The sequence below is a fragment of the Ambystoma mexicanum genome, chromosome 3q, assembly GCF_040938575.1.
Source record: "Ambystoma mexicanum isolate Mex_15411 chromosome 3q, UKY_AmexF1_1, whole genome shotgun sequence".
Taxonomy (NCBI): domain Eukaryota; kingdom Metazoa; phylum Chordata; class Amphibia; order Caudata; family Ambystomatidae; genus Ambystoma; species Ambystoma mexicanum.
This window is the reverse complement of record NC_090926.1, coordinates 572,691,493-572,717,211: the sequence shown is the minus strand read 5'-3', so window position 1 is coordinate 572,717,211 and position 25,719 is coordinate 572,691,493. Positions and strand designations below refer to the sequence as shown.

At 45.2% G+C, this 25,719-nt stretch overlaps 1 protein-coding gene across 2 annotated transcripts in view; it reads left to right on the top strand.

Annotated features, from left to right (window-relative positions):
• Positions 1-25,719, top strand: part of LOC138582748 (stress-70 protein, mitochondrial) — a 1,916,616-nt gene that overhangs the window by 1,267,988 nt on the left and 622,909 nt on the right. For both annotated transcript variants that reach the window (XM_069654348.1, XM_069654347.1), the window contains one exon: positions 5,881-6,108. In XM_069654348.1, coding sequence (XP_069510449.1) covers positions 5,881-6,108 — 228 coding nt within the window. The remainder of the gene's footprint in view (positions 1-5,880; positions 6,109-25,719) is intronic.

Genomic DNA, 25,719 nt, shown 5'->3' with positions numbered 1-25,719 from the left:
TTACAAACATCCAGCAGGCTCACTAAATATGCGGCAGGTCTCATTTAGAAGTCTCACTCTGGCCCCTAGGGTACAAGAGCTGTATTAAACAGCACTGGACCAGATATCCATCAATGAGGTTTTTCTCGTCTGTTTTGAGAGAACCAGATTTGGTATGCATTACCTCAGCTCCCTCTTTGTGAAGTCCTTTAAAGTGAAACAGTCAGAATTGGCACGTTATCCTGATGTCACCAAAGTGGCCCAACAGGTACTAGTATTCATATTTTGTTAAACTGGCACAAGAGCTACCCGTGACAATTCCTACACAGGGCGGGGGGTCTGATCTGGCACCCATCACCTCAATCGATGCCCTTAACATCTTGGTCCGGGGGGACCTAAGCTTAAGAACATCTAGGGCTCTCAGTAGCAACTTAGAAATTACGAAAGCAACCAAAAAGAGCTCAATGAGTAACCTGTATACTAGCAAGAGGACAAGGTTCCACCTCTATCATGGACAGATACAATCCACTATAATGCTCCTTGGATGCTATTCTGTATTTCCTTTACAACCTAGCATTGAGCTAGATTCTTAGATGACTTCTCTTTTCGGCTCTGTGTTCTTACTACTCAGTCTGGTCAGAGAATGTTTCCTTATGAAATGCACTTTCAAAAAAATAAATGAATGGACACAAAATACTATTGCCTAATGTACGGCCACCACTCCGATCCTTGGATTTGTATATGGTGTTTCTCAACTCCAGTGCACACAGCATTTCAACCAACGGATTCAGCAGATATCATGTTAGTTCATGTAAAATTGTCTTTTTTTTATTTTAAAAAGTTGTTTATTAGTTTGATTAACAAACTTTTACAACATACAATTTAATTTATCAATTTACAACATACAAACAATTTCATTTATCAATTCAAACATTTCAAAAATACAAACATTTCAAAAATACAAAAAAACCAATTTACAATATTTGTTACATGAAGTTCTCTATACATAAATATTTTTTTTTTTATTATAACAAAAAGTGTTTATCCTACCCCCTATTAGTAATCTTACTACCACAGTTACTTGAATGGTGGTTGTACTACATTGAAAGCATCTTTTTTTTCAAGTTCATTTACTAACATTGCAAGAAATTTTGAAAGTGCAAATAAAGTGTTGACAGATGTTCCCCACATCATATTCGTCCAGCACCATTCCCTGGCACTACAAGTATTACCCACTTTTAACATTCCTATGAGATCGCATCGTGCGGGTTCAAAGTTCTTACAATAAATGACCAAGTGTTTCAATGTCTCAGTTTGTGACTGATCATTACAAAAGCGACATAGGGACTCTACATTGATCTCTGTTCCTTTATCCCACCTTGAAGTATGCTCCAAGGTGTGTCTCTGGTTTAACTTAAACCTCATGTACAATTCTCTCAGCTTGCAACATGGAAATTGTATCAAATACATTTTGCATGGAATTCTTTTAGTAGCAAACTGTGAAGCCTCATTATAGTACGACCTCGATTTCATTGTATCTAACGTTTTAGACCAGTCCAACTCAAAAAGACGTTTTTACATGGAGGATCCTTAATTCTAGATCCTCGGGACTTAAGGCCATTTCCTGAAGAAGATTGTTCATTTCTTGATAGAAGTTTCTTACAGATAACGGATTGGACTCCGCGATGTAAAATTGTCTTTTTAGTTGCAGTCTCATCTACTTGTATGAGTAAGTGAACTGCAAGCATTGTGCTGCGAAAAGCCCCTTTTTAATCTTTTACCAAGAAAAAAGGTGGTGCTCCACATTTGCCTAAATGTGACTTGGAATTGGAGCGGACAAAGGACTTCACTGCATTTGATCACCCATCATGACCCATAAGGGAGCCTTGTCTGGAATGAAGTCTGCAAAACCCACAGTTTTGCGCTTGAAAGCTACAATTTGAGGAAAAATAACCCATTTACGTTTTTGCATGGCCATCTTGTGAAGGCAAAGGCAGCCTCTGTGGCAATCAGAGGCATGTTCCATCGGAAACCATCTGCAGTATAGCAACATGGGCGACGCTGCATGACTTTTGCAAACCTTGTTTGTTTCTGTGCCTAGGTTCTAGTGCAGGACAGGCTCTCCTGTGCATCAAATCTTGGTTGTTTGCCATCACTGTTTGTTCATAAAAGTTAATTTATTTAATGCCATTCGCTGAATATGGACACAAGGGAATGAGATGTAAGAGAAAAGCAAGTTACTCAAGGAATGAAAGGGAATTGAATGTAGAAGTAAAACAGGTTATTCACTGTAGCGTATATTGCCTTCTTAATCTGTAGCCCGCTTTCCTCCATATGGCCCACGTACCATGCGGGATGGAATCTTTTGGTTCAGCAGGTTTTATTCAAGAAGAAATTCACATGACATTAGCTAGATAGTGAATCAGTTTAATGCTATCTTGCAGGGTGCATTCATCCTTGTACTAATTTTGACTTGCAACCAAAGATTCCTGCGATTCATGGCAGGAGGAATTCCGTATCAGTCCAGGGGACTGCCGTTTAGCATCAGCTGAGTCCAGCATTTACCTCAGTCATGGCAGCTGTGGCTTCCTTAAAGGGAACAAACAAAATGTCCAAAATGGGTACTTTGCTCACAGACTTCTTTGTGAGAGAAGGCGATAAGGCACAGAGGAGTATCGAGAGAGGTTTCTGGCTCTGACCTGCAGCAATCCATCAACATGGCCAAATCCAGCCTGCTTCCAACTCCGAAGATGCCTTATATGGGATTACTGTGGGACTCGAGTCATGCTCAGATCTTCCCTACTCCTGAAAGAGCAACCTCTCAAGGCGGCTATGTCACATTTTGTAGTATCTTTAAGCATCTGCTATACCTTTTCAGAACATGTTGTGTTGCACATCTTTGGGCATACTAGCTGTGCCCCATGCCAGGCTCAGAATGAGGTCACTGATCATGCTTTTTGACCAGGAACATCAGCCTCAATCCTCTACTGGTCTGTCACAAAGTGTGGACTATTACGAGTAGTAGATGCATCTTCCTAATTTGTCAGTATTCTTTCAACATTTGAGACCAAAATGTTCCCCCTAATCACTTCAAGTTCCCAATCTGTGGCCTTGAAAGGATATCGCTCATATTAACTTTGCATTACCTTCCATTCCTCAGCTGCGCAAACTGCTCAGCATACTAAGAATGAGCAGTGATTGAATCATCATTCTGATTGCTCCTTACTGGCCCAGTCAGCACTGGCTGCCAGGCTCCCCAAATCTTTCTGTTGAGCACTTTGTTCCATGAGGAAGGACCTTTTGTTCCAACAACTGCAAGTAGTTTTCTGCACAGAGTTTGAAAGCATAAAACTGGAGGAGTTCTCCCACATGCACCGGGGATTCTCAGAGCATTGAAAAAGTAATTAAGGCTGCTCAGTACTTTCTTTTGATATAGTTATCTGCTTCTGGTGTGCAAGTTGATACTTGGCTGGCTATATCTGTCTCCTGCAGGGGTCTGTATGGATGAGAGCACTCCTCCTCAAATTAGTTGCCACGCCTTACCATGGTCCTTTCAAGTCTCACCAAAAACAGCCATTTATTTTGGTTGTATTCATTTCAGCAAAAAGCTCAGCGAGCCTCAGAATCTATCTCTAAAAGAACCTGGTATTTGGTCTTCCACAAGGACAAGATGGTTTGGTAAATCACCCTTTCTTCCAGTGAAAAGAAAAGGGTACTTTACACCTTTGATGTTATGTTTATAGGGCTGTAAAACTCTATCTGGACTGGCTCAACGATTTCTGGAAATTGAAGAGACTGTCATTTAGGACATCTTCACTTTTGTTCTAAAGACTTGTACATCCAGATGGTCGAAGGTATTCAAGACTACTAGAGGCCTTCCAATCCCAATATGTCTTCTATCCGGTTGGGTTTGTGCGAATGCCACTTTGTTCATTTATCATACACATGTTCTAGTGGTGTGGTTTTTTTTGTAGAACAGCAATTTGCGTTACTTCCCCACCTTCTACAAACCTTTTTTCTAAGAAGGTAGCTCAAGAGGGGGGAGTGGGGGTGAGGGGTGCACCAAGCAGCCAGTCATTAACCTGAAACCTTTTTGACAAGAGTTAGGCTCCTTGTCATCTGCAGTCTATCTTCCTCCTCACCAACATGTTCTTTTTTGGCGCTTTGTTCCATCAGCATGGGGAGGGAACAAAGGAGTTTTGTTAGTGTAGTTTCTAGTATACTTCCAGTCCCCTTGCACCTTATGACCTGCTCTTTCTTTCCCTTTGTTTCTCAAATATAAGGTCTTTGGCAGTAAGAAAAAGGGATCTGACAAGGTGAGCATGCTAGTGTTTATTGGGTGGTAGTCAGCGTGGGGTTAGGGATGTTATTTTCTGAGAATGTGTAGAGTACACAAATACCCGATGGCAACTTGGTGCTGGTAGACAAGAACAGTAGAGGGGTGGGGGAAGACTCAGAACAGGTGAGTCTTGAGTGCACCTCTGAAGTGGAGATGGCTATCCATGGTACGAAGAATGAAGGCAGGGAGTTCCAAAGTTGACTTGCCACCACGGAGAAGGAGTGTCCGCCCCTATGCGTGTATCTAAATCGTGGTACTAGCACAAGCCTGGATTCAGCCAAACAGAGGGGCTAAGAGGGAACATACAAGCAGAATTTCTTTTGCAGGTATTCGGCACCTGTACGATGTAGAGCACAGTGTACAAGGCACAGGGCCTTAAAATTAGCATGTTTAACAAAGGGAAGCCAATGCAGCTGGCGCAGAACCGGGGAGACATGCGCAATTCTGGGGGAGGCGCTAGCAAGTCTGGCTGCAGCATTCTGGAGCACCTGGAGACGGTAGATCTGATAGAGGGGCTGACCATCCTGTGCTTACTACCACAGCAGTGTGTCTTTTCAAAATGTTGACAGCATGCCAATCATTAGAGGGTGCCACATTCAAACTTGACCGGGCTTCTCATGGCCTTTTACTCAAGGTGTGACTCCTCACAGGAATCTAACAACCATTTAGATATTTGTTTAAGTCTAGCTTTGATCTGTGGCCTTCACCCTTTTGTAGCAATGGAAGGCAAGCACTGTATGGCAAGGTCTTGGTCTAATTTATTTACATGGATCTGGGGGTGGAGGGGAGTTGCCCTAGCCTGTGTGTGCTCCCAATATGGAATTGATCAATCACAATAAGATAAAACATTATTTTTTTTAAAGAAAGAATTGTTTATTGCCTATTTCTTGTTTCAGTAATATGGTCTCAGCCAACACATGTTTCGATCTATTCCGTTTTTTTCAAGTTTGTTTTTTGAAATAACACACAAATATAGAAACACAATGGCCATATAATTGAACATTGACATCATAGTAATTAAACAAATTGGACAAGAATCACTAGCCAATCTATTTCATTGTACCTTCTAAATTAAAGTGGTACAGAGTTGCTCATGCTAGAGGAGACGGTTGGGTTCTTCTGTTAGTTTAATTTATTTACAGGGAGCACATTTTAGCTGGGAATCTGTATTGGATTTTAACACAGGTTCCCCCTAGAGAACCCCCCTGGGTTTACAGCATTTTGGTTCCCACTATAATTCCAAATGAGTAACTTTATCAGGGGGGAAAAGGTTGGTAAACCAGTGTTCAGAAAAGGCAAAACGTTCAGAACCACTTGCCAGAGTTGAATTTGAGGACTTTCGATTGCCCACTGCTTACTCCACGAATGAACTATATTGTTCTTAACCCTTTAATTGATGGGACAATGAGGTTTTCTAAAATGACTCTAGAACTTTCGAAAGAATGCTATTATCTCTACTTTGCAGTTTGTTATAGTAATGAAGGTAGACAAATAAAATTGTTTGCTCAACTTTTACACCTCAATGTCTTTTGATATTCAACACAATGCTTTTTTTAAATTAGGTTCAGCAGACTGTTCTGGATTTGTTTGGCCGGACTCCTAGTAAAGCCGTTAATCCTGATGAGGCTGTTGCTATTGGAGCTGCTATTCAGGGTGGTGTATTGGCAGGTGATGTCACTGATGTTCTCCTACTGGATGTCACACCACTCTCCCTTGGGATTGAAACCCTTGGTGGAGTGTTTACCAAACTCATTAATCGGAATACTACAATTCCAACAAAAAAGAGCCAGGTATGATATTTTCTTTTTACAGTATTTAAGCTTTAATAACAGTATGTAAACTTTAATCCAAGACTAAACAAACACGAATTAAAAGACGAATGGTCCAAAAAGCACCTTTCTACAATGAATCATTAAGAGGCATAATCAAACCAATAATCATAAGTGGTTTCAATGGAAGTATTAACTGAGCAATATGTCATCTCTTTTTTGAATGATGTACGGAATGTGGGGGGCAAAGGTAAGGCCAGTGGCATGGAATTCAAAATGTGGGGTTATCAGAAGGACTTTTCCTTGGGCTCTGACCTTTTTAGTTTGGGCTATTAAGTGGCGCTTTAGCCAAAACTATTGCATTAGAATACAGATAGGGAGAAATGGCATATGAGAAGGGATACATAGCTTGTAGGCATTGTTTAGTTTTTTTGCCTATCCAGTGACTGCCCATGACCATGCTAATCCCTATGGCCATTCCCACCCAGTTCCTACCCCTCCCTGCCCAAAACCCCACCTCAGTTTAACCAAGCCTTACCATTAAAGTTTGCTCTCAAAGTGCCTGCCAGTGTTTTTTCAAAGCAGTTTTCTGAGAGTTAATGACTTAATTGGAGTTGTAAACACGCTATTGTGTAATAAAAATGCCTTAACCGGTATCGAGCGATTTTAAGAAAAAGGAATTCGGATAGGGATGGTTTACTGAAAAAAACACAGAAATAAATCACGGTTTAAAATATATATATATATATATATATATATATATATATATATGGGGTGGGCTAAGGGGATAAAATGGTTGGGGCGGGATTTGAGGTGGGGTTAAAATCACAGGGAAACTAATAGAAAGGTTTTTTTTCAGTATAATGTTCTAGTGTTACAACGAATTCTGTTATTGATTTTTTAAGGAAAGTTTTTGATCGTGAAGGATTACCTGCGACTGTGGTGACTGACAATGGGGTGCAGTTTACTTCTAGAGCAATGAGGGAATTTTTGGAGCAGCATGCCATTTCGCATTGTAGGACAGCTTTATATAATCCTTCTGCGAATGGATTGGTTGAAAGAGCAAATGGTACTATTAAGGCAGCCATACAATTGGCTTTGACCATATTATACATATCAAGGAGTGGTCATTAAGAATATAACACATCCCTCTCTGAAATCTTTTTTGTTGCTAAAATCACGTAGAACCGCCTTAAACAGGTCTGCCTTCAGCCACTCGATTTATAAGCACTATGCATGTCCTTCACTGAAGCCCTTTTAAAAACAAGCATTGGTAAAGCCAACGTTTTTTGCCTGTGTATAAGCATGAGGAATTTGCCAGGCACTGCTATTGGATGCCCATGTACCCACACCATGTTGCACCTACTACCATCAATAGCCAGTTAATATCACTATGACAGTGCCTTGAAAGTGTTTTTCCATGGCTGCACAAAAGCCCAAACTGTTGGTATTGCCATTGCTTGTTTCTAGCATTGTTTCGAACCTTATAGGTAGAAGCGTGCAGATGCATTGACTCTACAAAACTCTCATGTTCTCCTTTACTTTAAAGGCACAGATGCGGCTAAAGGCTGAAAATAAGAAAGGTCAGCATTTGTAGCCAACAAAGGGCTGAAAATAGGGCTGTTACATGGTGAGACGACTTTGTGCTCTAACTTTGCAATAATGTGCGCAGGAATGCAAAAGGAGGGTTTAGAGGGGCTAGTCATTATGAATGTTTCCGTGTCTGCTTTAGGAGAAGACTAGAGATAGCAGTTAGGATATCGGTGGGTGGAACACACTTTACGAGTTAGTTTAGTTCATTGGGTGTAGAAGTAGTGTAAGCTAACTTAGTTCAGGTCAATGTTCTGATGAGGAGCAAGTTGCTCTAGTGTAAGAGGTATTACAGTTGAATGTTTTGGGGGTAGATGATGGAAGGGGGAGGATTGTTAAGGGTGTTGGAGCTGAGACTGCCTAGGAACGATATGCTGTGCTACATTGGCTTTACTGTTTTCAAAGGGGACCCATATTTAAACAAAAGTATCCTTACTGCTTCGTTTATTTTAATATCCAATACAACGCCTCCTCATTTTATTTCAGCATTTGGTAAGCATATTTTTCTACTTAGCTTGTCCTTTCTTCCGTGAACTACATTCACTCTGTGAAGTCAGTGTAGAGGGGGATGAATGAGTGCAATCTGCAGGTGTATTAGAGCAGCAGAGTTGCGGGGATGTGACCAGAAGCTGAGAAGATGGCCGCTTCATCTCAGAATGAGACGGAAAATAGCTTGTTATGGGTTAATATTTAATACATTGAAGTTGATAATTTAGCATGTATCTGACTACATAACTTCTTGGAGATACTATAGCTTCTTTCCGGTGAATTATTCTTCCTGCACTTACCTGGAACAGCCTTCGTCATCACAAAAGTTCCAGGAGCCTGTCGGAGCGCTCTGTTATCAGAGCTCATTGGCGATACTTCCTCTTGGTGATGGCCGTGAGCATCGAGGCTTCTAAGGGGAACAGGTTAGCAGCACTGTTTACTCAAAGCCCGCTTAATCTTATTAGCGGTTTTTGTGACGAATATACTCAAAGTCCATGCTTCTGCCTTGAAAACATGGCTAGCGTCGCTTATGATCAAACTAATGCCCATCTCCTGAGGTTATATGTGATGCGCCACTATGCAACCTTGTTGCTTCTTCCTGGTCTGAAGGCCTTCTCTCTATTGCCACCTTTCATTAGTTTTAATACAATTAACATTTATTGAAGTGTTTGCTTTTCCACGGACATCTATAGTGCTGTGTCTGCTCTGTTGCCTCTTATACTCCTTACAATGTCTGAAATTAAAGCAGATGAATTTAAGCTCATGCCTAAGGAGATTTCCTCTTTAAATATGGGGATGTTAAAGATTTTGTGTGAGCTTTCCACTATTCATTCCTCCATTTCTTCGCTTGACTCTCGCACTTTGTCCATGCGAGATGACTTTAAATCATTTAAGGATGATATACAAATTATTTCTGGCAGATTAGTAGATGCTGAAGAGCACGTTTCTGACATGGAAGATAGAATGGAGGCAATGGAAAATCTACAACAGAGATTAATTCAATTAGAAGCAGACACCACTGAACTTGAAGACAGAACTAGAAGGGATAATGTCTGTTTTTATGGTATTCCTGAAAATTCGGAACAAAATGATCTGATTAAATTATTTGAAGACAGGATACCTAAAACGTTGGGCATTTCCTTTGTCCCTCTGTTGGAACTACAAAGAGCGCACAAGATTAAACCTCTGTTTACTACAAAAATTCTACTCTTCAACCTGTAATTGCCTACTTTTTGAGACAACAGCAAGCTCGGCTTGTTCTCGATTAACTTTATAAGCACTCTAGAAGCAGGCTCTGAATCTCTTTGTAGGTCTTTTAGGTTTATCATTTATTTCCTTTATTTTTTTTAATTTATTTCATTTGTTACATGCCCAGACCCTTGGGTATCACAGCGAGGTTACAGACAGCTTATAAATTGGTTAAACATTGTTACAATGATGCATTTAGATATAACATATGGCCAAATGGCTTGAAACACAAAATGGATACAGAATACAAAGAGACAGATAATTCTAAGGAAACAGTACCTGGTTTGTAGAATCAGTTGGTTGAAGGTAGGATGACTTCATCCCACAATATTGGTTGAACAGCCAGTTTTCAGTGATTTTTTGAAGCTTTCCATGCTTAGCTCGTTTTGAATGCTGGGTGGTAAAGAATTCCATAAAGTGGGGGCGAGGACTCTGAAGCCGCTCCCTCCTGCTTTGGTAGTTTTGTGAGGAGGAATTTCTAATAGTGCCTTGTTGTTTGATCTGAGCGCTCTATTGGGTGATTTTTTTCTTGATGGCTTTAATGAGATAGCTAGAGGCCTTATTTGTGAGGCATTTATAAACTACACATAGAGTTTCGGAAATAATTCTGGCTTTGATGGGAAGCCAGTGGTTTTCTCGCCTAATGTTAGAGATGTGATCTGATTTCTTTATGCCTAGAGCCGCTCTCAGTGCTTTATTTTGTAGCATTTGTAATCTGCTTGTATTAGTATTAGAGGTTCCTAGTAGGAGGATATTACAATAGTCGAGCTTGGTTAATATCAGGGCTCTGGCTAGCGTTATGCAATTTGCAGGTGTCAGGAATTGGCGGCTTAAGGCAATGAGTTGAGCTGTGTATGCTGTGGTTGAGGAGAGGGCTGAGATATGTTTACTCATTATGAGATTGCCATCTAGATAAACACCCAAGGTTTTAACTTGCTTAAGTACTGGTATTAATGTGCCATCAATATTGATGTTAGTGTAATCTGGATGAAGTTCACCTAGTCTAGATTGGGATCCTACCATGAGAATCTCCGTCTTCTCATCATTAAGACAGAGGCTATTCAGTGCTATCCAATTTTGAATAATGGCATACATTTTATTTATGGTCTGAATATCGTGGGCGTAGCCGCCAGTGATGGGAAAAGGATCTGGGTGTCATCTGCGAAGTTTGTGTAGATGACACCCATGTCAGCAAGAGCTGAAAAAAGGAGTTTGGTGTAGGCGTTATAGAGGGTAGGGGAGAGACATGATCCTTGGGGTACTCCGATGGGGGCTGCTATAGGGTCAGCCGCATCTTTACCAATGGCGACTCTAGATGTGCGTTTGGCTAGAAACGATTTAATCCAGAGCGTGGCATTATTTGAAAAACTGAAGACTTTAGCTAAAGTCTCACATAGTTTATCATGGTCTACCAGGTCGAATGCTGCTGAAAGACCCAGTAGCACCAATATGGCCATTTTACCTGAGTCTCTAAGGGTGTCTATTTGAATTTTTAAATCGGTAAGGGCGGTTTCGATACTATGGTTGGGCCTGCATCCGAATTGTCTAGATTCTAGGAGATTGAGTTGTTCGAGGTGGGTTTGTACTTAGTTATATGCTATTTTATCAATAATTTTGAGAAGAAATGGGACCGTGGTTATGGGCCTGTAGTTGGTTGGAATTAGAGGGTCCAGTGTAGGTTTTCTTAATAATGGTGTGACCCAAGCTTGTTTGATACTTGCGGGGACTAAATTGATGTTGAAGGATGCATTAACAAAATTGGTGATGATACTGCTTCTTGGGAGACTGGCGAGAAATGGAAGGTGGGTGCATTGCAAACTGTAGGACTAGTAACTGAGTCCGTCATGGTCTGTTTTTCTGCTAATATTACTCTTTTGGAATTAATTTCCTTTTGTAGTAATTTAATTTTATCGGCGAGGGCCTCTTGGATGGTAGTGCACCATTCTTAACTGGGTTGAAATGGGTTTGCTAATTGGGATGGGGTTTCCTAGCTCTTTAAGGATAGAGAATAGCTCTGTAGAGTCTGAAGCTGCCTTGCTAATCCTATTGTTGAGCACATTAGCTTTCTGTGCGATAATGGCGGATTTGTAAATTTTATAAGCGGCATTGAAGGCATCAGCTGCCTCAGGAATTTGTGATTTGTTGTATCGGTGTTCCAGCGAGCGCTTGATTTGCCTCAATGAAACTAGTTCTTCATTAAACCAAAAGGAGGATTTTTTTTCAGATCGTCTGATTTTAGTGACAATGGGGGCTTGGGTATCTATTGTATTTGTAAGGCAGTTATGATGGCAGTTATGATAAGTATCAGCAAGTGAACAAGGGTTGTCATTGATGATGCACTTATCTGTGAGGGTGTTTTTTTAGGATTGAGGTCAGATTTTCGGCTGAGAGTTTTCTAATATTCCTAGTTACGAAGTAGTGGGTTTAGATGGTTCAAATTCGTTACAATTGATCTGATCGTAAAGTTAATACTATGGTGATCTGTCCATAACAGTGGAGTGACTGTTTCAATGGAGACTGGGGTATTGAGGGATAGCACCCAGTCTAAAGTTCTTCCTTTAATATGTGTGGGTGCATTCACAAGTTGTGTGAATAGCATGTCTTTGAGGGCATTGTGTAAAGCTTCTGTTTTGTGATCTAGCACGTCATTGAATCTGAGGTTCAAGTCCCCGAGGATGATACATTTTGTCTTTGGTTTGATTAATGGGGTTAGTAATAATGGTATGCCTATTTCCGGCTGAGAGTTGTTATTGGGTGCTCTGTAAATAGTTACTATATTAATAGTGGTTTTGTGGTTGGTAGCGAGTTTTGTGAGTAGGATTTCATATCCATCTAGGATATCAATGGGGCAGGCTCTTAATTTAAGATGGCTTTTAGCTATAATAGCTACTCCTCCACCAACTGATTTGGTTCTATCCGTCCTGAGGATGATGTAGTTTGTAGGGATAGCTATAGTGAGAGTTGGTCCAGATGCGTGTTGGAGCCAAGTTTCTGTTACTATGAGCATGTCAAGTACCTGATCAATGATGTAATAATGTATTTCTGGGGCATGGGCGGCTATGTATCGTGCGTTAATGAGCGCTAGTTTGAGGTCCATAAGGGGTTACATAGGGGGTTGAATCTGAGGTGTGGGAGGTGAGTATGGGCTGTTGATAACTTGCGAGGTGTTGTTTCGTAATATTTGTGATGTTTTCCTTGGAGACATTGGGTGGGTGGGCCACTGTGCGGCTGGTGAGAATTGGCTTAGTTGCGGTTATGGTTACAGTCGAGTTACAGAACATGGTCGTGACCTAAGCCGTTGATTTCTCACATTTGTCTGTAGTGGTTTCAGTTTCAATTGCTTGCTTTTGCGGTGGTCTATTTTTGGGTTGGGTGGGGTTATGTGTGTCCGTGATCGGAGTCGGTCACACCTCACTGAGCCTAGGCTCGGTTATATTTTCCTGGTACATTTATCATTCGTAGTGAGAATGTTTGGTGTCGAGGTAGTTTTGACTTTTTGGCTGTTACACCATTCTGCCGACCAGTTTTGTTGGTCATGGTGAGGATAAAAGGGGTTTGAATTAGGAAGGAAAGGAGTGCGACAAGGGATGGGATAATGTCTGGGGCATGCTGGTCTACTGAGACCATTTGGATGGATGAGGAAATGAGCCTGTGCATGGCAAGTCAAAGGCTACAATGCAGAAAGGGAACATGATAATGGTTAACCAACCTGGCATAACTATTTTCTAGTAGTGGATTGACAGTATATTCAAAGGGTTTACTAATACAATTGTGATAGGTTGTAATGGACGAGTTCACAATAGCAAGGGAAGCCTCAAATGCTTTGGCTACGGTGCTAATAGTCACAAGGTATGCTACAATATTGATATGTGTCTTTTTGTTCTCACGGCTTATACGTTTACAGTATTAGGGGGCGTACAGTAGATGCTATCCCAAACTAACATTTTTCCAATTATTACTTTTCTAGTTACATGCGCAATATGAGATACTTTACATTGGTCGAAATTACTTTACAATATAGTTGGCTTAAATCAGCCCTAGTTACTTAGCGGCAATCATGTTGCCAAAGATGAGTGTTTTAGTTTTAACTTGTAATGTTAAAGTTCTTAATCGTCCTATCAAAAGGCAGAATATCTTGTCTCCCCTTTCCAAGACCAAAATGGATATTGCATGTCTCCAAGAAATCATATATAATCTGAAAAAGAAAAAATCCAACTCTGAAAATGTAGGGTTGGTCATATTTTTATCTCCAGCTATAAAAAAAAGTGCAGTTGCCGTCCTCATCAACAAAAAGGCTAATTTTCTGTTCGTTAATGAACAAAAAGACACTGATGGCCGTTGGATTATTGTTGATGCTTTCATAAACAATGTACCTACTACTTTTATTAACATTTATGGCCCTACTGCTCCAGAAGCTGAATTCTGGTATGAAATAAGACTACATTTTTGAAATATAATTGTAAACGGCTTATTTGTGGGGACTGCAACCATAGTTGTGATTTTGCTTTGGATCGTAAATCTCGGGCTAAATATGTGAATTATAAATCCCACAACAATTTTATCAGCTTTAGAAATGACTTGAATCTATGTGATATGTGGTGATTCTGTCATCCAGATTCGAAGGAATTTAAATTGTTCTCACCCTTTACATAATTATTTTTCCAGACTAGATCACATCTTTGTTAATTCACATTTAGTTTCTGCCTTACAAAACTATGAAATGGATCCTCTCACATTATCTGATCATGCTCCTGTCCTCTCCTCTCTAGATTGGGAGCCCATTTATAACCACATTTCCCAGATGGAGATGTAACACTTTCTTTTTTTTTTTTAATGGTCCTCTTTTCATTCAGAAATCCATCAACGTTATTACAGGCTTCATCAAAAACCGCACTGAAGACCACTCTATATTCATGATAATTGGGACACCCTTAGCGCAGTCCTCAGAGCTTTCATCATTTAATTAATTTGCTGCCCATAAAAAAAACAAGCTGAAAAAGCTTCTAATGATTTATAAGCTATCAAACTTCTTAAATCAACCTACTTAAGTCATCCTTCTAATAATATTCTGAAAGAATTAATGTTTAAACGCATTGAATTTAAGAAAATGTCTATAGAAAAAGCCTGTAACTCCCTACTTAGAGTTAAAGCAAAATACTATTGTGGATCTAGGTATATTATTAGCCTCCTATTTAAAACATCAAAAAGAGAAATCCATAATTTCCTTTTATTGGTTCTTCTGTTAAAAGAATTACAAAGATATTAGCAAAGCCTTTTTTGATATCTACTCTAATTTCTACTCTGCTGATGCTTCTATTAATCCATCGAAAATCAACTGCTTCTTCACAAAACATGATAAATGCTCTTAAAATTGGGAACACTCCTGGCCCTGACGGGTTTTCTATTGCCTTTTTCAAGCCCTTTTCAACAACACTTTCCGCCCAACTTTTTGAACTTAATAGTCCCTTTTTCACTCAGGGTCAAAGGCAAAACTACTCTTATTCTTTCCCAAACCAAAAAAAGATCCCTCGTTGATTAAAAATGATCACCCAATTTCATGTATTTATTCTGATTAAAAAATACTTGATAAAAATATTGCCAGTAGATTAGAACATTTCGAGGGGATTGAGTCCTCCGACGTATTCCATATCTGTGACAGCTGTGGTGATTACTGTCTGCGATATGGAATACGTCGTCGGACATCCCATCGAAAGAACGTTACTAGGTAAGAGAGTAACTTGTTCTTCGAGGGGATTGGGTCCTCCGACGTATTCCATATCTAGGACAGTAATCATCACAGCTGTGCCGCTTCGGAAAATCTTTCAGCGTCTGCGTCCTGCGTGGATGACGTCGATACGCCGTCTTCGAGGACCTCCTCCGACGGCCGACGTCACCGGATGTTATAAGTAGGACGCACGACACCCATAGCCTCAGTTCCGTTTTTTCCGCAAACGTGTTCGCTTCGGAGATCTCAGCGCGCCTCGACTCTTTGGAGTTTCTGTTCTTTCGGTTCTTCGAACCTGTTCGTTTTGTGAAGTAAACTATCGGGATGTCTTCCTCTTCTTCCACCCCGCGTCCGGGTTTCAAGAAGTGTGGGGACTGCAGGTCCAAGATGTCGATGACGGACTCGCACGATGCCTGCCTCTGGTGCCTCGTTGAGGCCCACGACACAGATGATTGTGTCGACTGCCAGTCGCTTACGTCCAAGGCCTTGCGGGAACGTAAGAAGAAGCTGTCGGTCGGTAAGGTGTCCAAACCCCGGAAGGCGAGGTCCACTGGGCTCTCGACGGACGATTCGAGGGGCGACTCTCCGCATTGTAGTCGTAAGTCTAGGGGGTCTCGGCCCCGGAGTGGGTCCCGCCACTCCTCTGTCTCTTCGAGGCACTCCCGGAAGCGCAGTCATCAGTCGCCTTCCCCGTCCTCATCCGAGGACTCCGCCCGTCGGCGGGATTCTTATCCCACCAAGTGTTCCTCTCCAGAGGAATGGGCTTCCTTCGGGAAGAAAATGTTGGCGATTCTTGAATCGCAGGGCTTCGGTCCGTCTGCTCCTCCTAAAGGGGTCGGCCGCAACCGTACTAGAGACACCGCTCGTACGCCTTCGGGCTCTGTGGTTGCGAAGATTCGCGGGAGATGTCCCGCTCAGACAAGGGGAATTGTTCTAGTCAGCCCCGTTCCAGGTCCTGGTCCTCGACGCCCTCGAGACCGCCTGAACCTGTGAAGTCTTCGAAGAAGACATCGACTCCTGTGGCGCCGAGGTCGTCGACGGACTCTCTCGAGGCCCCGCCTCCGAGGAAGTCATCGACGTCATCGGCGCCTAGGCTATCGAGAGACACGCTCGGGGCTCTGGCCTCGAGGCCTGTGTCAAAGCCGTCGATGCTGTCGGCGCCATGCTCGACGCCGATTCCGTTGACGCCCTCGATGCCTTTCGAGGCTGTGGTGTCGGAGGTACCCCGTGGCACGGGGGAACCCCCTAGAAAGGCTCTGGGCAAGGCAAAACATGTCTTTCTCCCTTATTCAATGCCCACTTTCCAGCCTATGGAGTATATTTCCGAGGTGGAAGAGGGTTCTGAATGTTAGGGAGAATTCTCTGTTAAGGCTAATTTCCCAAACCTAGTGAGTCCCCCAGCAGCTTTGCTGGATTTTTGGGGTTTGTTCTTTTCTCCTGCTAAGAGTGAGACTCTTTTTCTCCCACTCTTAGACATGATTTGAGATATCCTTTGAATTTGTATGTGTTTTATGGGCTATGGGGTCTTTTACTCCATAGGGCTTCATGTGTTTTTGGTATGTGTGTTACACAGCACCCTCCGGCCCGTAACACAGGGGTGTCATAGTGACCCCCAAACATAGACTCCGTACCCTGGGACTGACTACTGTCTCCCAGGGCATGGAAAGTCACCATTGGCTTTACTAGTCCTAAATTGTGAACAGAACCAGTACAAACCATCATATTGTGGGCGTACTGGGAGGGGAAATTCGATTGCCCCAGGGTCTGTTGTTCGAGGGGGCACTGTCCAGTCCCCCCTAAGGATACTACTTTTTATATTCAACCGCAAATATATTCCTATGGGATTTTCCCATTGTTCGAGGCTAATACTTTTTAACATAGCCTCAAACATACTGCTGGTTTATTTATTTAATATTAATTCACTGGTTGGTAGTTTTTTGCCAGAACTCAGTTCCAAAATGGCGTTTGTGTTCGCTTCTGTGACTCCAACCCAAGTCGAGCCCTTTGTTCCACTTTTTTGCGGGCTTCTCCACAGAAGCCTCCAAAAGTGGTGCCACTCTGTCTCGGTACTACAATGGGTGTGGGAGGGGGTTTAGGCACCCTGGACTGAGTTGCCTCGGCAACTCAAGTCGCACTCTTGTGTGATTGGCCCAGTGGTGAGCCGCCCGGCTCACCACTTAGCATGTTTGAGTGACAGCTAGGACTGATGAATGGGGGTTTTCTGCATAAAAGCAGGGCTTTGGGGACTGGGACTTCAGACGTCGCCACAGGACCAAAGAATCCGAAGAGGGAGAAGCTGAGCCGACCTGCAACGACGACACCACCGGTGGAGCCCTGCTGAACCGACTCACCACTTCTTCCAACGACAAAGGAGATATTCACCCCGAAGAGTCTTCTTCCTTTGACTGGTGGGGATAACCAGTTTACCCGCCTGTTCGCCTTCGCGGATCATCTCGTGGCCGCCTTGCCTGTGCCAAGCACCCCGGCAACCGGGATACCACGGTTTTCCACTACCGCGAATAAAGGGGTAGTACCTTTTAACCGGAGAACTCCACGGCTGGTTTCTTCCCTGGCAGTGCAACAACCTTCAGCTTTCCTCCACGTCGAGATCTTTTCTTCCTCTGGACGACGCTGCCACTTGCACCCGCTGCCAGGAACAACTGCCCCCCCTGGAGGATTCTCTCCACTTTCAAGGTACTGTGTCCGCCTGGCCTCCCTCGCAACGGTCTCTGTGGGGTGTCTCTTAAATCCTCAATTTACCACTTGGGTTGGCCCTAGGCTGGCTAACTGAACTTTTCTGAGCTGAACTGATTCCTTTTTAAACTCTCTGCAAGACTCTCCAAGCCTTTTAAACTGTCTGATCTTGGGCGTATTGGTGTTCTACTCTCTCCAAGAGGGAGCCTGGCCTCTGAACTTTTTGCTCACAAGTAGACTTTGACTTTCCTGCCTTGCTGAGTGCTTCTAAAGTATTGTGTTGTGTGCGGTTTCTAATTTCCGCCTTTTCCCTCCCTTTTTCTTAACTTATTGGAGTGCCATCTTTAGTTAAGCGCTCACCTCTGTCTGGGAATAAGTGGTGTTAACTAAGACTTGTCGAATAAGGAATAAGGGATGTATATATATTAATAGTGACTGTGTTTTTGAACTTGCTTACAATAATAGTGCTAGAGTGTTTCTTAGCGGAGTGCCATTTTGGTTAAGCGCTCACCTCTGTGTTGATAATAAGTGGTGTTCTTTTCCTAAGACTTTTTCGAATAATTAATCAGGGAGGTGTATATATTTCTAGTGACTGTGTTTGAACTTGCTTGACATATTAGTGCCAGTGTATTTTTTACACGTGTGTTTTTAAATAAATAATTATATACTTGATACCAAAGCTCTGGTCAGTGTTTGCTTGTGCTACTGTATTTTGCTACCTATCTTGTATACTCTACTGTCTAACACTTCTTGAGAGAAGTCTGGCTGCTCAGCCACAGCTACCAGGTAAATCTGGGTGGTACAGACTGCTACCAATTGGGTTTACTGCCAACACCTGTAGTCTTAAGCCTTTTGCAGTGGTCCCTAAGGGAACTGCACAGGTTTCTGCCTAACACTGAAGATGGGTTGGTTCCTGACACGGTGCCAGATGAGATTCTTTCTGGTTATAGCCAGATTGAGGACCTGCGTCAGTCACTGCATGACGCCAGTGGTCTGGACACCTCTCCGGAGGTGGAGTTCTGTAGGCCTGAGCCTGGCACCCATGCCGAGTCATCGTACCGGTGCCTTATGTCGAGGGTCACGGACTACTTGGGGTGGTCGGCGCCCCCAGTTGATTTTTTGCAGGATGACCTGACGGATATCCTCGACCAAGGTCCACCCACTGACCCGGTACTGCCATTCGATATGGCTCTGCAAAGAAGGGTGGCAGCGGCTTGGACTGCTCCAGAGAGTCTCCCGGCAGTAGGCAAGTCTTTGCCGCGAATATACCACCCAGCCAGTAGTGACCCCTGCTACTTGACCATGCACCCCACTCCGGAGAGTTTGGTGGTGCAGGCGGCTATGGCCCCAGCAAAGCATGCGTCGTATCCTACCATCCCTCCTGATAGGGATGACAAGCGTTTTGATGGCTGGGCGAAGAAAGTGTTTTCTTCAGGGGGTATGGCTCTTCAGGCGGCCAACTCCGTATGTGCCTTGTCACGTTTCACGCACACTCTGTGGAACTGTGTTTCCTTAGCGGCTGAACATATTCCCGAAGGGGACGAACGGGATGGTTTTCTTGCTATTATTCTGGATGGCAAGGATGCCATGTGTGAGTCCGTTTGATCGGGTTTGGACATGGCAGACTGTGTCAGCCGGTCCATGGTGGCGAGCACCGTAATACGCAGGTTGCGTGGTTGAGGAATTCGGGGTTTACTCCTGATGTGCAAGCCAGGCTCCTCAACATGCCCTTTGATGGTGAGCATCTTTTTGGCAGCAAGTCTGACGAGAGCCTTGAGAGGTTGCAGACCTCCAAAGCTGCAGTGAAGTTGTTGGGCGTTGCAGTCCGCCAACCTCCGCCTTTTTGTACTAGGGGACAGCAATGGAGGGGAGGTTCCTTTTTAGTTATTACTCATCCTTTAGTAAAGCAAGAGGAGCTGCAAGTCAAAGGGGCAACCGTAGGAGTGCCAGAGGTGGAAAACAAGGTGCTCGAGGTGCCAAGGCCGTGTGAGCAGTTGCCTCTTTGCCCTCAGGCAATGCCGCAGCCGCTTCTGCTCAGTCATGAGGTCCATGCTTCGCCGGTTGGGGGAAGGCTGGCGCAGCATCTTGTAGAATGTCGTGCCATTACTTCAGATGTGTGGGTTGTGGAGATCATAGCCCACGGCTACTGTTTTCCTTTCCGGTAGTGGCCTCACGACAATCCACCAGGGAATCTCTCTTTGAAGAGTCTGGATCTGCTCCTTGCGAAGGAAATTCAATCCCTGCTGGAGAAAGGCGCCATAGAGCTGGTGCCTGTAGCGGAGAGGAACAAGGGATGGTATACCCCTTATTTTTTGGTTTCGGAGAAAGACGAGGGATTGAGACCCATAATGGACTTGCGCGGTTTGAACAAACTCCTCAGGAAGGACAAGTTCAAGATGGTTACTCTCTCTCAAGTCCTCCAGGCCCTTCAACTTCAGGACTGGTTGGTGCCTCTCGACCTCAAGGACGCTTATTTTCATGTGCCGATCCATCCCAAGCACAAGAAGTACCTGAGGTTCGTGGTTGGCGACTCGCACTTTGTTTCGGGTCCTGCCGTTCGGATTGACCTCCGCCCGAGGGTTTTCACCAAGCTCATGGTGGTGGTGGCAGTGTATCTCAGCAAAGGGGGGATTCACGTCTACCCCTACCTGGACGATTGGAAGATCAGGGTGCGCTCTCCCGTACAAGTCCTGGATCATCTGTCCGTCACCTGCCACTCCCTTCACAAGCTGGGCTTCTCCCTCAATTTAAAGAAGTCCCACTTGACGCCAACTCAGCGGCTCCAGTACATCGGAGCATTGCTCAGGCACATCCCTGGGGCAGTGTTTTTCCTCCCCCAGGTGAGGGCTCACCACATTCAGCAGATGGTGCACAAGTTTCAACATGCCCAGAGTTTCCCAGAGTTCGAGTTCTTGAGGTTGCTCGCCCTCATGGCATCCTGCATTCTTCTGGTGCCAGAGGCCAGGTTGCGGATGAGATCTCTGCAATGGGCTCTCAAGCTCCTGTGGTCTCAGTCCTCCAGCAGGATGTCGGACCCCGTTCAGGTGCCGCCCTCGGTCACCCAGGATCTTCTATGGTGGGCCGACGAAGGCAATCTGATGAGGGGGGCTCCATTTTGGCTACCCTGGCCGGAGGTGACGATTGTGACGGGCGCATCCCTCATGGGATGGGGAGCTCATGCCAACGAGTTGACAGTCAGCGGTCGTTGGTCTCTGTCGGAGTCGAGACTCCATATCAATCTGTTGGAGATGAGGGCCGTCAGGCTTGCCCTGAAGGCTTTTCTGCGACTGTGAGAGGACAGAATGTCCTGATTCTGACGGACAACACGGTGGCCATGCACTAGCTCAACAAAAAGGTGGGGGCAGGGTCACTTCCTCTGTGCAGGGAGGCGATGCAGCTCTGGTTCTGGGCCATCCAGCAGGAAATGTCGATCTCGGCAGTTCATCTGGCCGGAGATGAAAACGAGACGGCGGACGCTCTGAGCAGGCAGAGCACGATCTCTCACGAGTGGGAGCTGGTTCAGGAGATTCTCCTGGAGATCTTCGCCCTTTAGGGGACCCCTCAAGTGGATCTCTTTGCCTCCAGTGTCAACCGGAAGTGCGAAAGGTTCTGCTCGGGGGAATTTCCTCCAAGAGGAGCCTTAGGAGACAGTTCGCGGTGGAGTGGTCCTTCCCACTGCTTTATGCGTTTCCTCCAGTCCCCGTCATCCCGCAAGTGCTGCAGAGGTTACGGAGGTTCGGTTCCCGGATGATCCTCATTGATCCGGCATGGTCCAGGAGGACGTGAAACCCGGACCTTCTCAACTTGTCCATCTGCCCTCCTCGTCGTCTTCCCTACCGAGACGATCTATTCTCATGGGAGGGGGGTCAGGTTCTCCATCCAGAGGTCAGATCCCTCAACCTTCACGCTTGGCTACTGAAAGGTTGAGGTATAAGGATTGGGACCTCCCTGAAGACGTGATGGAGGTGTTGCTTTCGGCCAGACAGCTGGCAACAAAGTCCCTGTACCGTTGCCGTTGGAGAAAGTTCTGCGACTGGTGCAGGGGTCAGAATGTGGATCCTTTTTCATGTGAAATTCCTGTCGTTCTGTCTTATTTGCTTTCTTTGGCCCACAAGGGCCTGCAAGTTGGTACCATTAAAGGTTATCTGGCGGCGCTGTCTATATTTAAGTGCTCATCTGAGGAGTGTTCTTATTTTAGAATCCCTTTCATTTCTCCGTTTCTGAAAGGGCTCACTAATGTGTTTCCGCCGTCACCTTTCCAAGTGCCCGGTTGGGATCTGAACCTTGTTCTCAAGTTTCTAATGGGTGCTCCCTTTGAGCCTTTGCATTCTTGTCCTTTGAGACTGTTAACCCTTAAAACTGTGTTTTTAGTTGCGGTCACTTCCGCTCGCAGAGTGAGTGAGTTACAGGCACTTTCAGTCAAGCCACCTTTCACTCTGTTTCATAAGGACAGGGTTGTCCTTAGAGTTCGTCCTTCCTTTCTTCCGAAGGTGGTGTCGGAATTTCATTCAAGCCCGAAGGTTTTTCTTCCAGCATTTTATCTTCTCCACATCCTGGTAAGGAAGAGGAGAGGCTCTATAGGCTGGATCCTAGGAGAGCTTTAAGCTTCTACATTTCACGCGTGTCCGGGGTCAGAGTGGAGGATCAACTCTTTATTGGTTACGCTGGAAGGTGTTTGGGACAAGCTGTTACTAAGCAGACTTTGTCTCGATGGATCATCTTGGCAATTTCCGAATGTTACCGCTTGGCGGGTAAGGACCCTCCGGTAGGCTTACGGGCCCATTCTACCCAGGGTATGGCTGCCTCTACTGCCCTGCAGAGGGGTGTTCCTATTCGTAACATCTGTGATGCAGCCACCTGGGCTTCGGTCCATACTTTTGTATGTCACTACTCCCTCGATTCTATCCGGGGGCAGGATCTGGCCTTTGGCAAGGCGGTCCTTTACTCTGCAATTTGATAGGGCATTCTAAATTTGTATATTCTAAATTCTTTTCCCACCTCCTTACGTTGGTACTACTTTGGGAGTCTGTCATAGATATGCAATACGTTGGAGGACCCAATCCCCTCGAAGATCAAGTTACTCTCGTACCTGGTAACGTTCTTTCGATGGGATGGTCCGACGACGTATTCCATATCGCTCCCTCCCTGCCTACCCCGCTACAGAATTTCTTATGCGATTGCAGCTTACGTTTCCGCAAGGCTTTCTGTGGTCATACTGGCAGAAGATTGGTGCCACACATTCTGGAAAAAAACTTAAACCTTAGGCTACGGGCGTCGTGCGCCCTACTTATAACATCCGGTGCCGTCGGAGGAGGTCGTCAAGAACAGCTTATCGACGTCATCGACGCAGGACGTAGACACCGAAAGATTTTCCGAAGCAGCACAGCTGTGGTGATTACTGTCATAGATATGGAATACGTCAGAGGACCCAATCCCCTCGAAGAACAAGTTACTCTCTTACCTGGTAACGTTCTTTCGATGGGATGGTCCGACGACGTATTGCATATCGCTGCCAGCAATCACCACAGCTGTCATAGATATGGAATACGTCATTCAACCATCCCATCGAAAGAACGTTACCAGGTAAGAGAGTAACTTGTTCTTCTTGCCCTTTCTAATTCATCCTGATCAAACAGGGTTTGTCAAAGGTTGTAGTTTGTCTTCTGATACAGAATATTTTTCAATATTTCATCTCAAGTACAAAAATCTATTATTCCCCCAATCATTCTCACCTTGGATACTGAGAAAGCCTTTAATAACCTTTTCTGTCCATTTTTGTTTAACAGACCGATTCATGGAATGAATGTGCGCTGAAAATTTCGGCGCAGGCGTGCGAAAACGTGCGAATCGCAGTGAAAGAGCGAATATCGCAGGGAAACCAGCGCACATCTATTCATTGAAGTCCGTGCGCGAGTAAAATCTGGGATGTGCGCTGGCGCACAGGTCATCTAACGGCGTGCGCTAAGGCCACAGCGAAAGCGCACATAGCGCGGCGCACATAACAAAAGTAGGCGTAACACGGGGCGTAACACTCAGAATGGGGAACAACTCGTGAAAATGTGGGCGTCATGTGGGAAGTACAGGAGGCAAGTGCGCGGAACGCCCACACGCTCGCCTACAACACGTATTCATGGAATCGAATAGGGCAAATCAGCGCACGGGCAAAGACGCGCTCAGACCCAAACCCGTCCGCCACATGAAGACAGGCGGTAGCGTCCCTGCGCTGGAAAATAATGTGCGCCAAAATGTGCGCTAACAAAAAGCACGAATATACATCTCTGATGAATGTCCCATACCGTGGCCCCCTAGGACAAATGACGTGCTAAGGGGTACGCGACAAACAGCTGTGTGAAAAATAGCGTGTGCGTGTATTTCGGGGGTGCGCGGGAAGTCTTACACGCGATCTGGCCCGGGGGAGCGGGGTACGTGTATTTCAGGGGTGCGCGTGAAGTTCCACACGCGATCGGGCCTGGGGGAGCGGGGTACGTGTATTCCAGGGGTTCGCAGGAAGTTTCACACGCGATCGGGCCTGGGGGAGCGGGGTACGTGTATTTTAGGGGCTTGCGGGTAGTATCACACGCGATCGGGCCTGGGGGAGTGGGGTATGTGTATTTCAGGGGCTCGCAGTAGTATCACATGCGATCGGGCCTGGGGGAGCGGGGTACGTGTATTTCAGGGGCTCGCGGGTAGTATCACACGCGATCGGGCCTGGGGGAGCGGGGTACGTCTATTTCAGGGGTGCGCGGGAAGGTTCACATCCTCGCCTACAACACGTATTCATTGAATCGAACGGGGGCAATCCGGAAACACGTACGCCAGCAGGAAGCAGGTGTACGTCGACCCGCACAGCATAAAAGTGCGCGCAAACAACAAACAAGCTCAGACGCCACGATGAATATACTGTTCCTAGCAGCAGTGGCCATGGGATACCGCAGGAGGAGGAGGAGGATAGTCAGGGCCAGAATATTTAAACCCAGAACCAGCCTTTTTGGGATGCCTGATGACCATGTGTATGGGAGGTACAGGTTCCCACCTCACATCATACTCAACCTGGTCAGTGAGTGGGAGGATGACCTCACATCACCCACCCTGTGCTCACAAGCACTCAGCCCCCTGGAGAAGGTCCTTAATGTACTGCACTTCTTGGCCACTGGATCATTTCAGCGAACAAGTGCCATAGTGGGGGGGGTGTCACAGGCCACGCAGTCACGCTGCCTACACCAAGTCTTGGCCATCATCACTGCACGCCCATCAGTCCGCAGGCACATATACCTGCCCAGAACACCTGCTGAAAGGCAGGCTGTCGCCCAGGATTTCTACGGGGTGGCACAATTCCCCAAAGTGCTAGGTGCCATTGATTGCACCAATGTGGCTCTACATCCCCCCCAGGGCAACTGAGCACATCTATAGAAACCGCAAGCACTGGCATTCCATCAACGTCCAGGTAGTATGTGATGCCAAGGGAATCATCACCTCAGTATATGCCAACTATCCAGGGTCCACCCATGACAGTTTCATTTACAGAATGTCAACCCTAAACCGGGACCTAGAAGCTGGGCGGCATGGCGATACATGGCTGCTTGGTGAGTATAAATGCCACTGCGCGTGCATGCATTTCAGATACTGAGTAATGTCACAACCCCACTAATGATATCCATCACCACCTCCCCAGGGGACAGTGCCTACCCTCTCAGCACCCACATGATGACGCCAATTCGGAACCCCACCACGCCACCCCAGGTAAGATACAACACAGCCCACATTGCAACCCGGGGCATAGTGGAGCACACATTCGGAGTGCTCAAGTCACGCTTTCGCTCCCTTGACCGTTCTGGCGGGCAGCTGTTATACGCTCCCCCAGTAGTGTGCAGGATCATAGTGGCAGC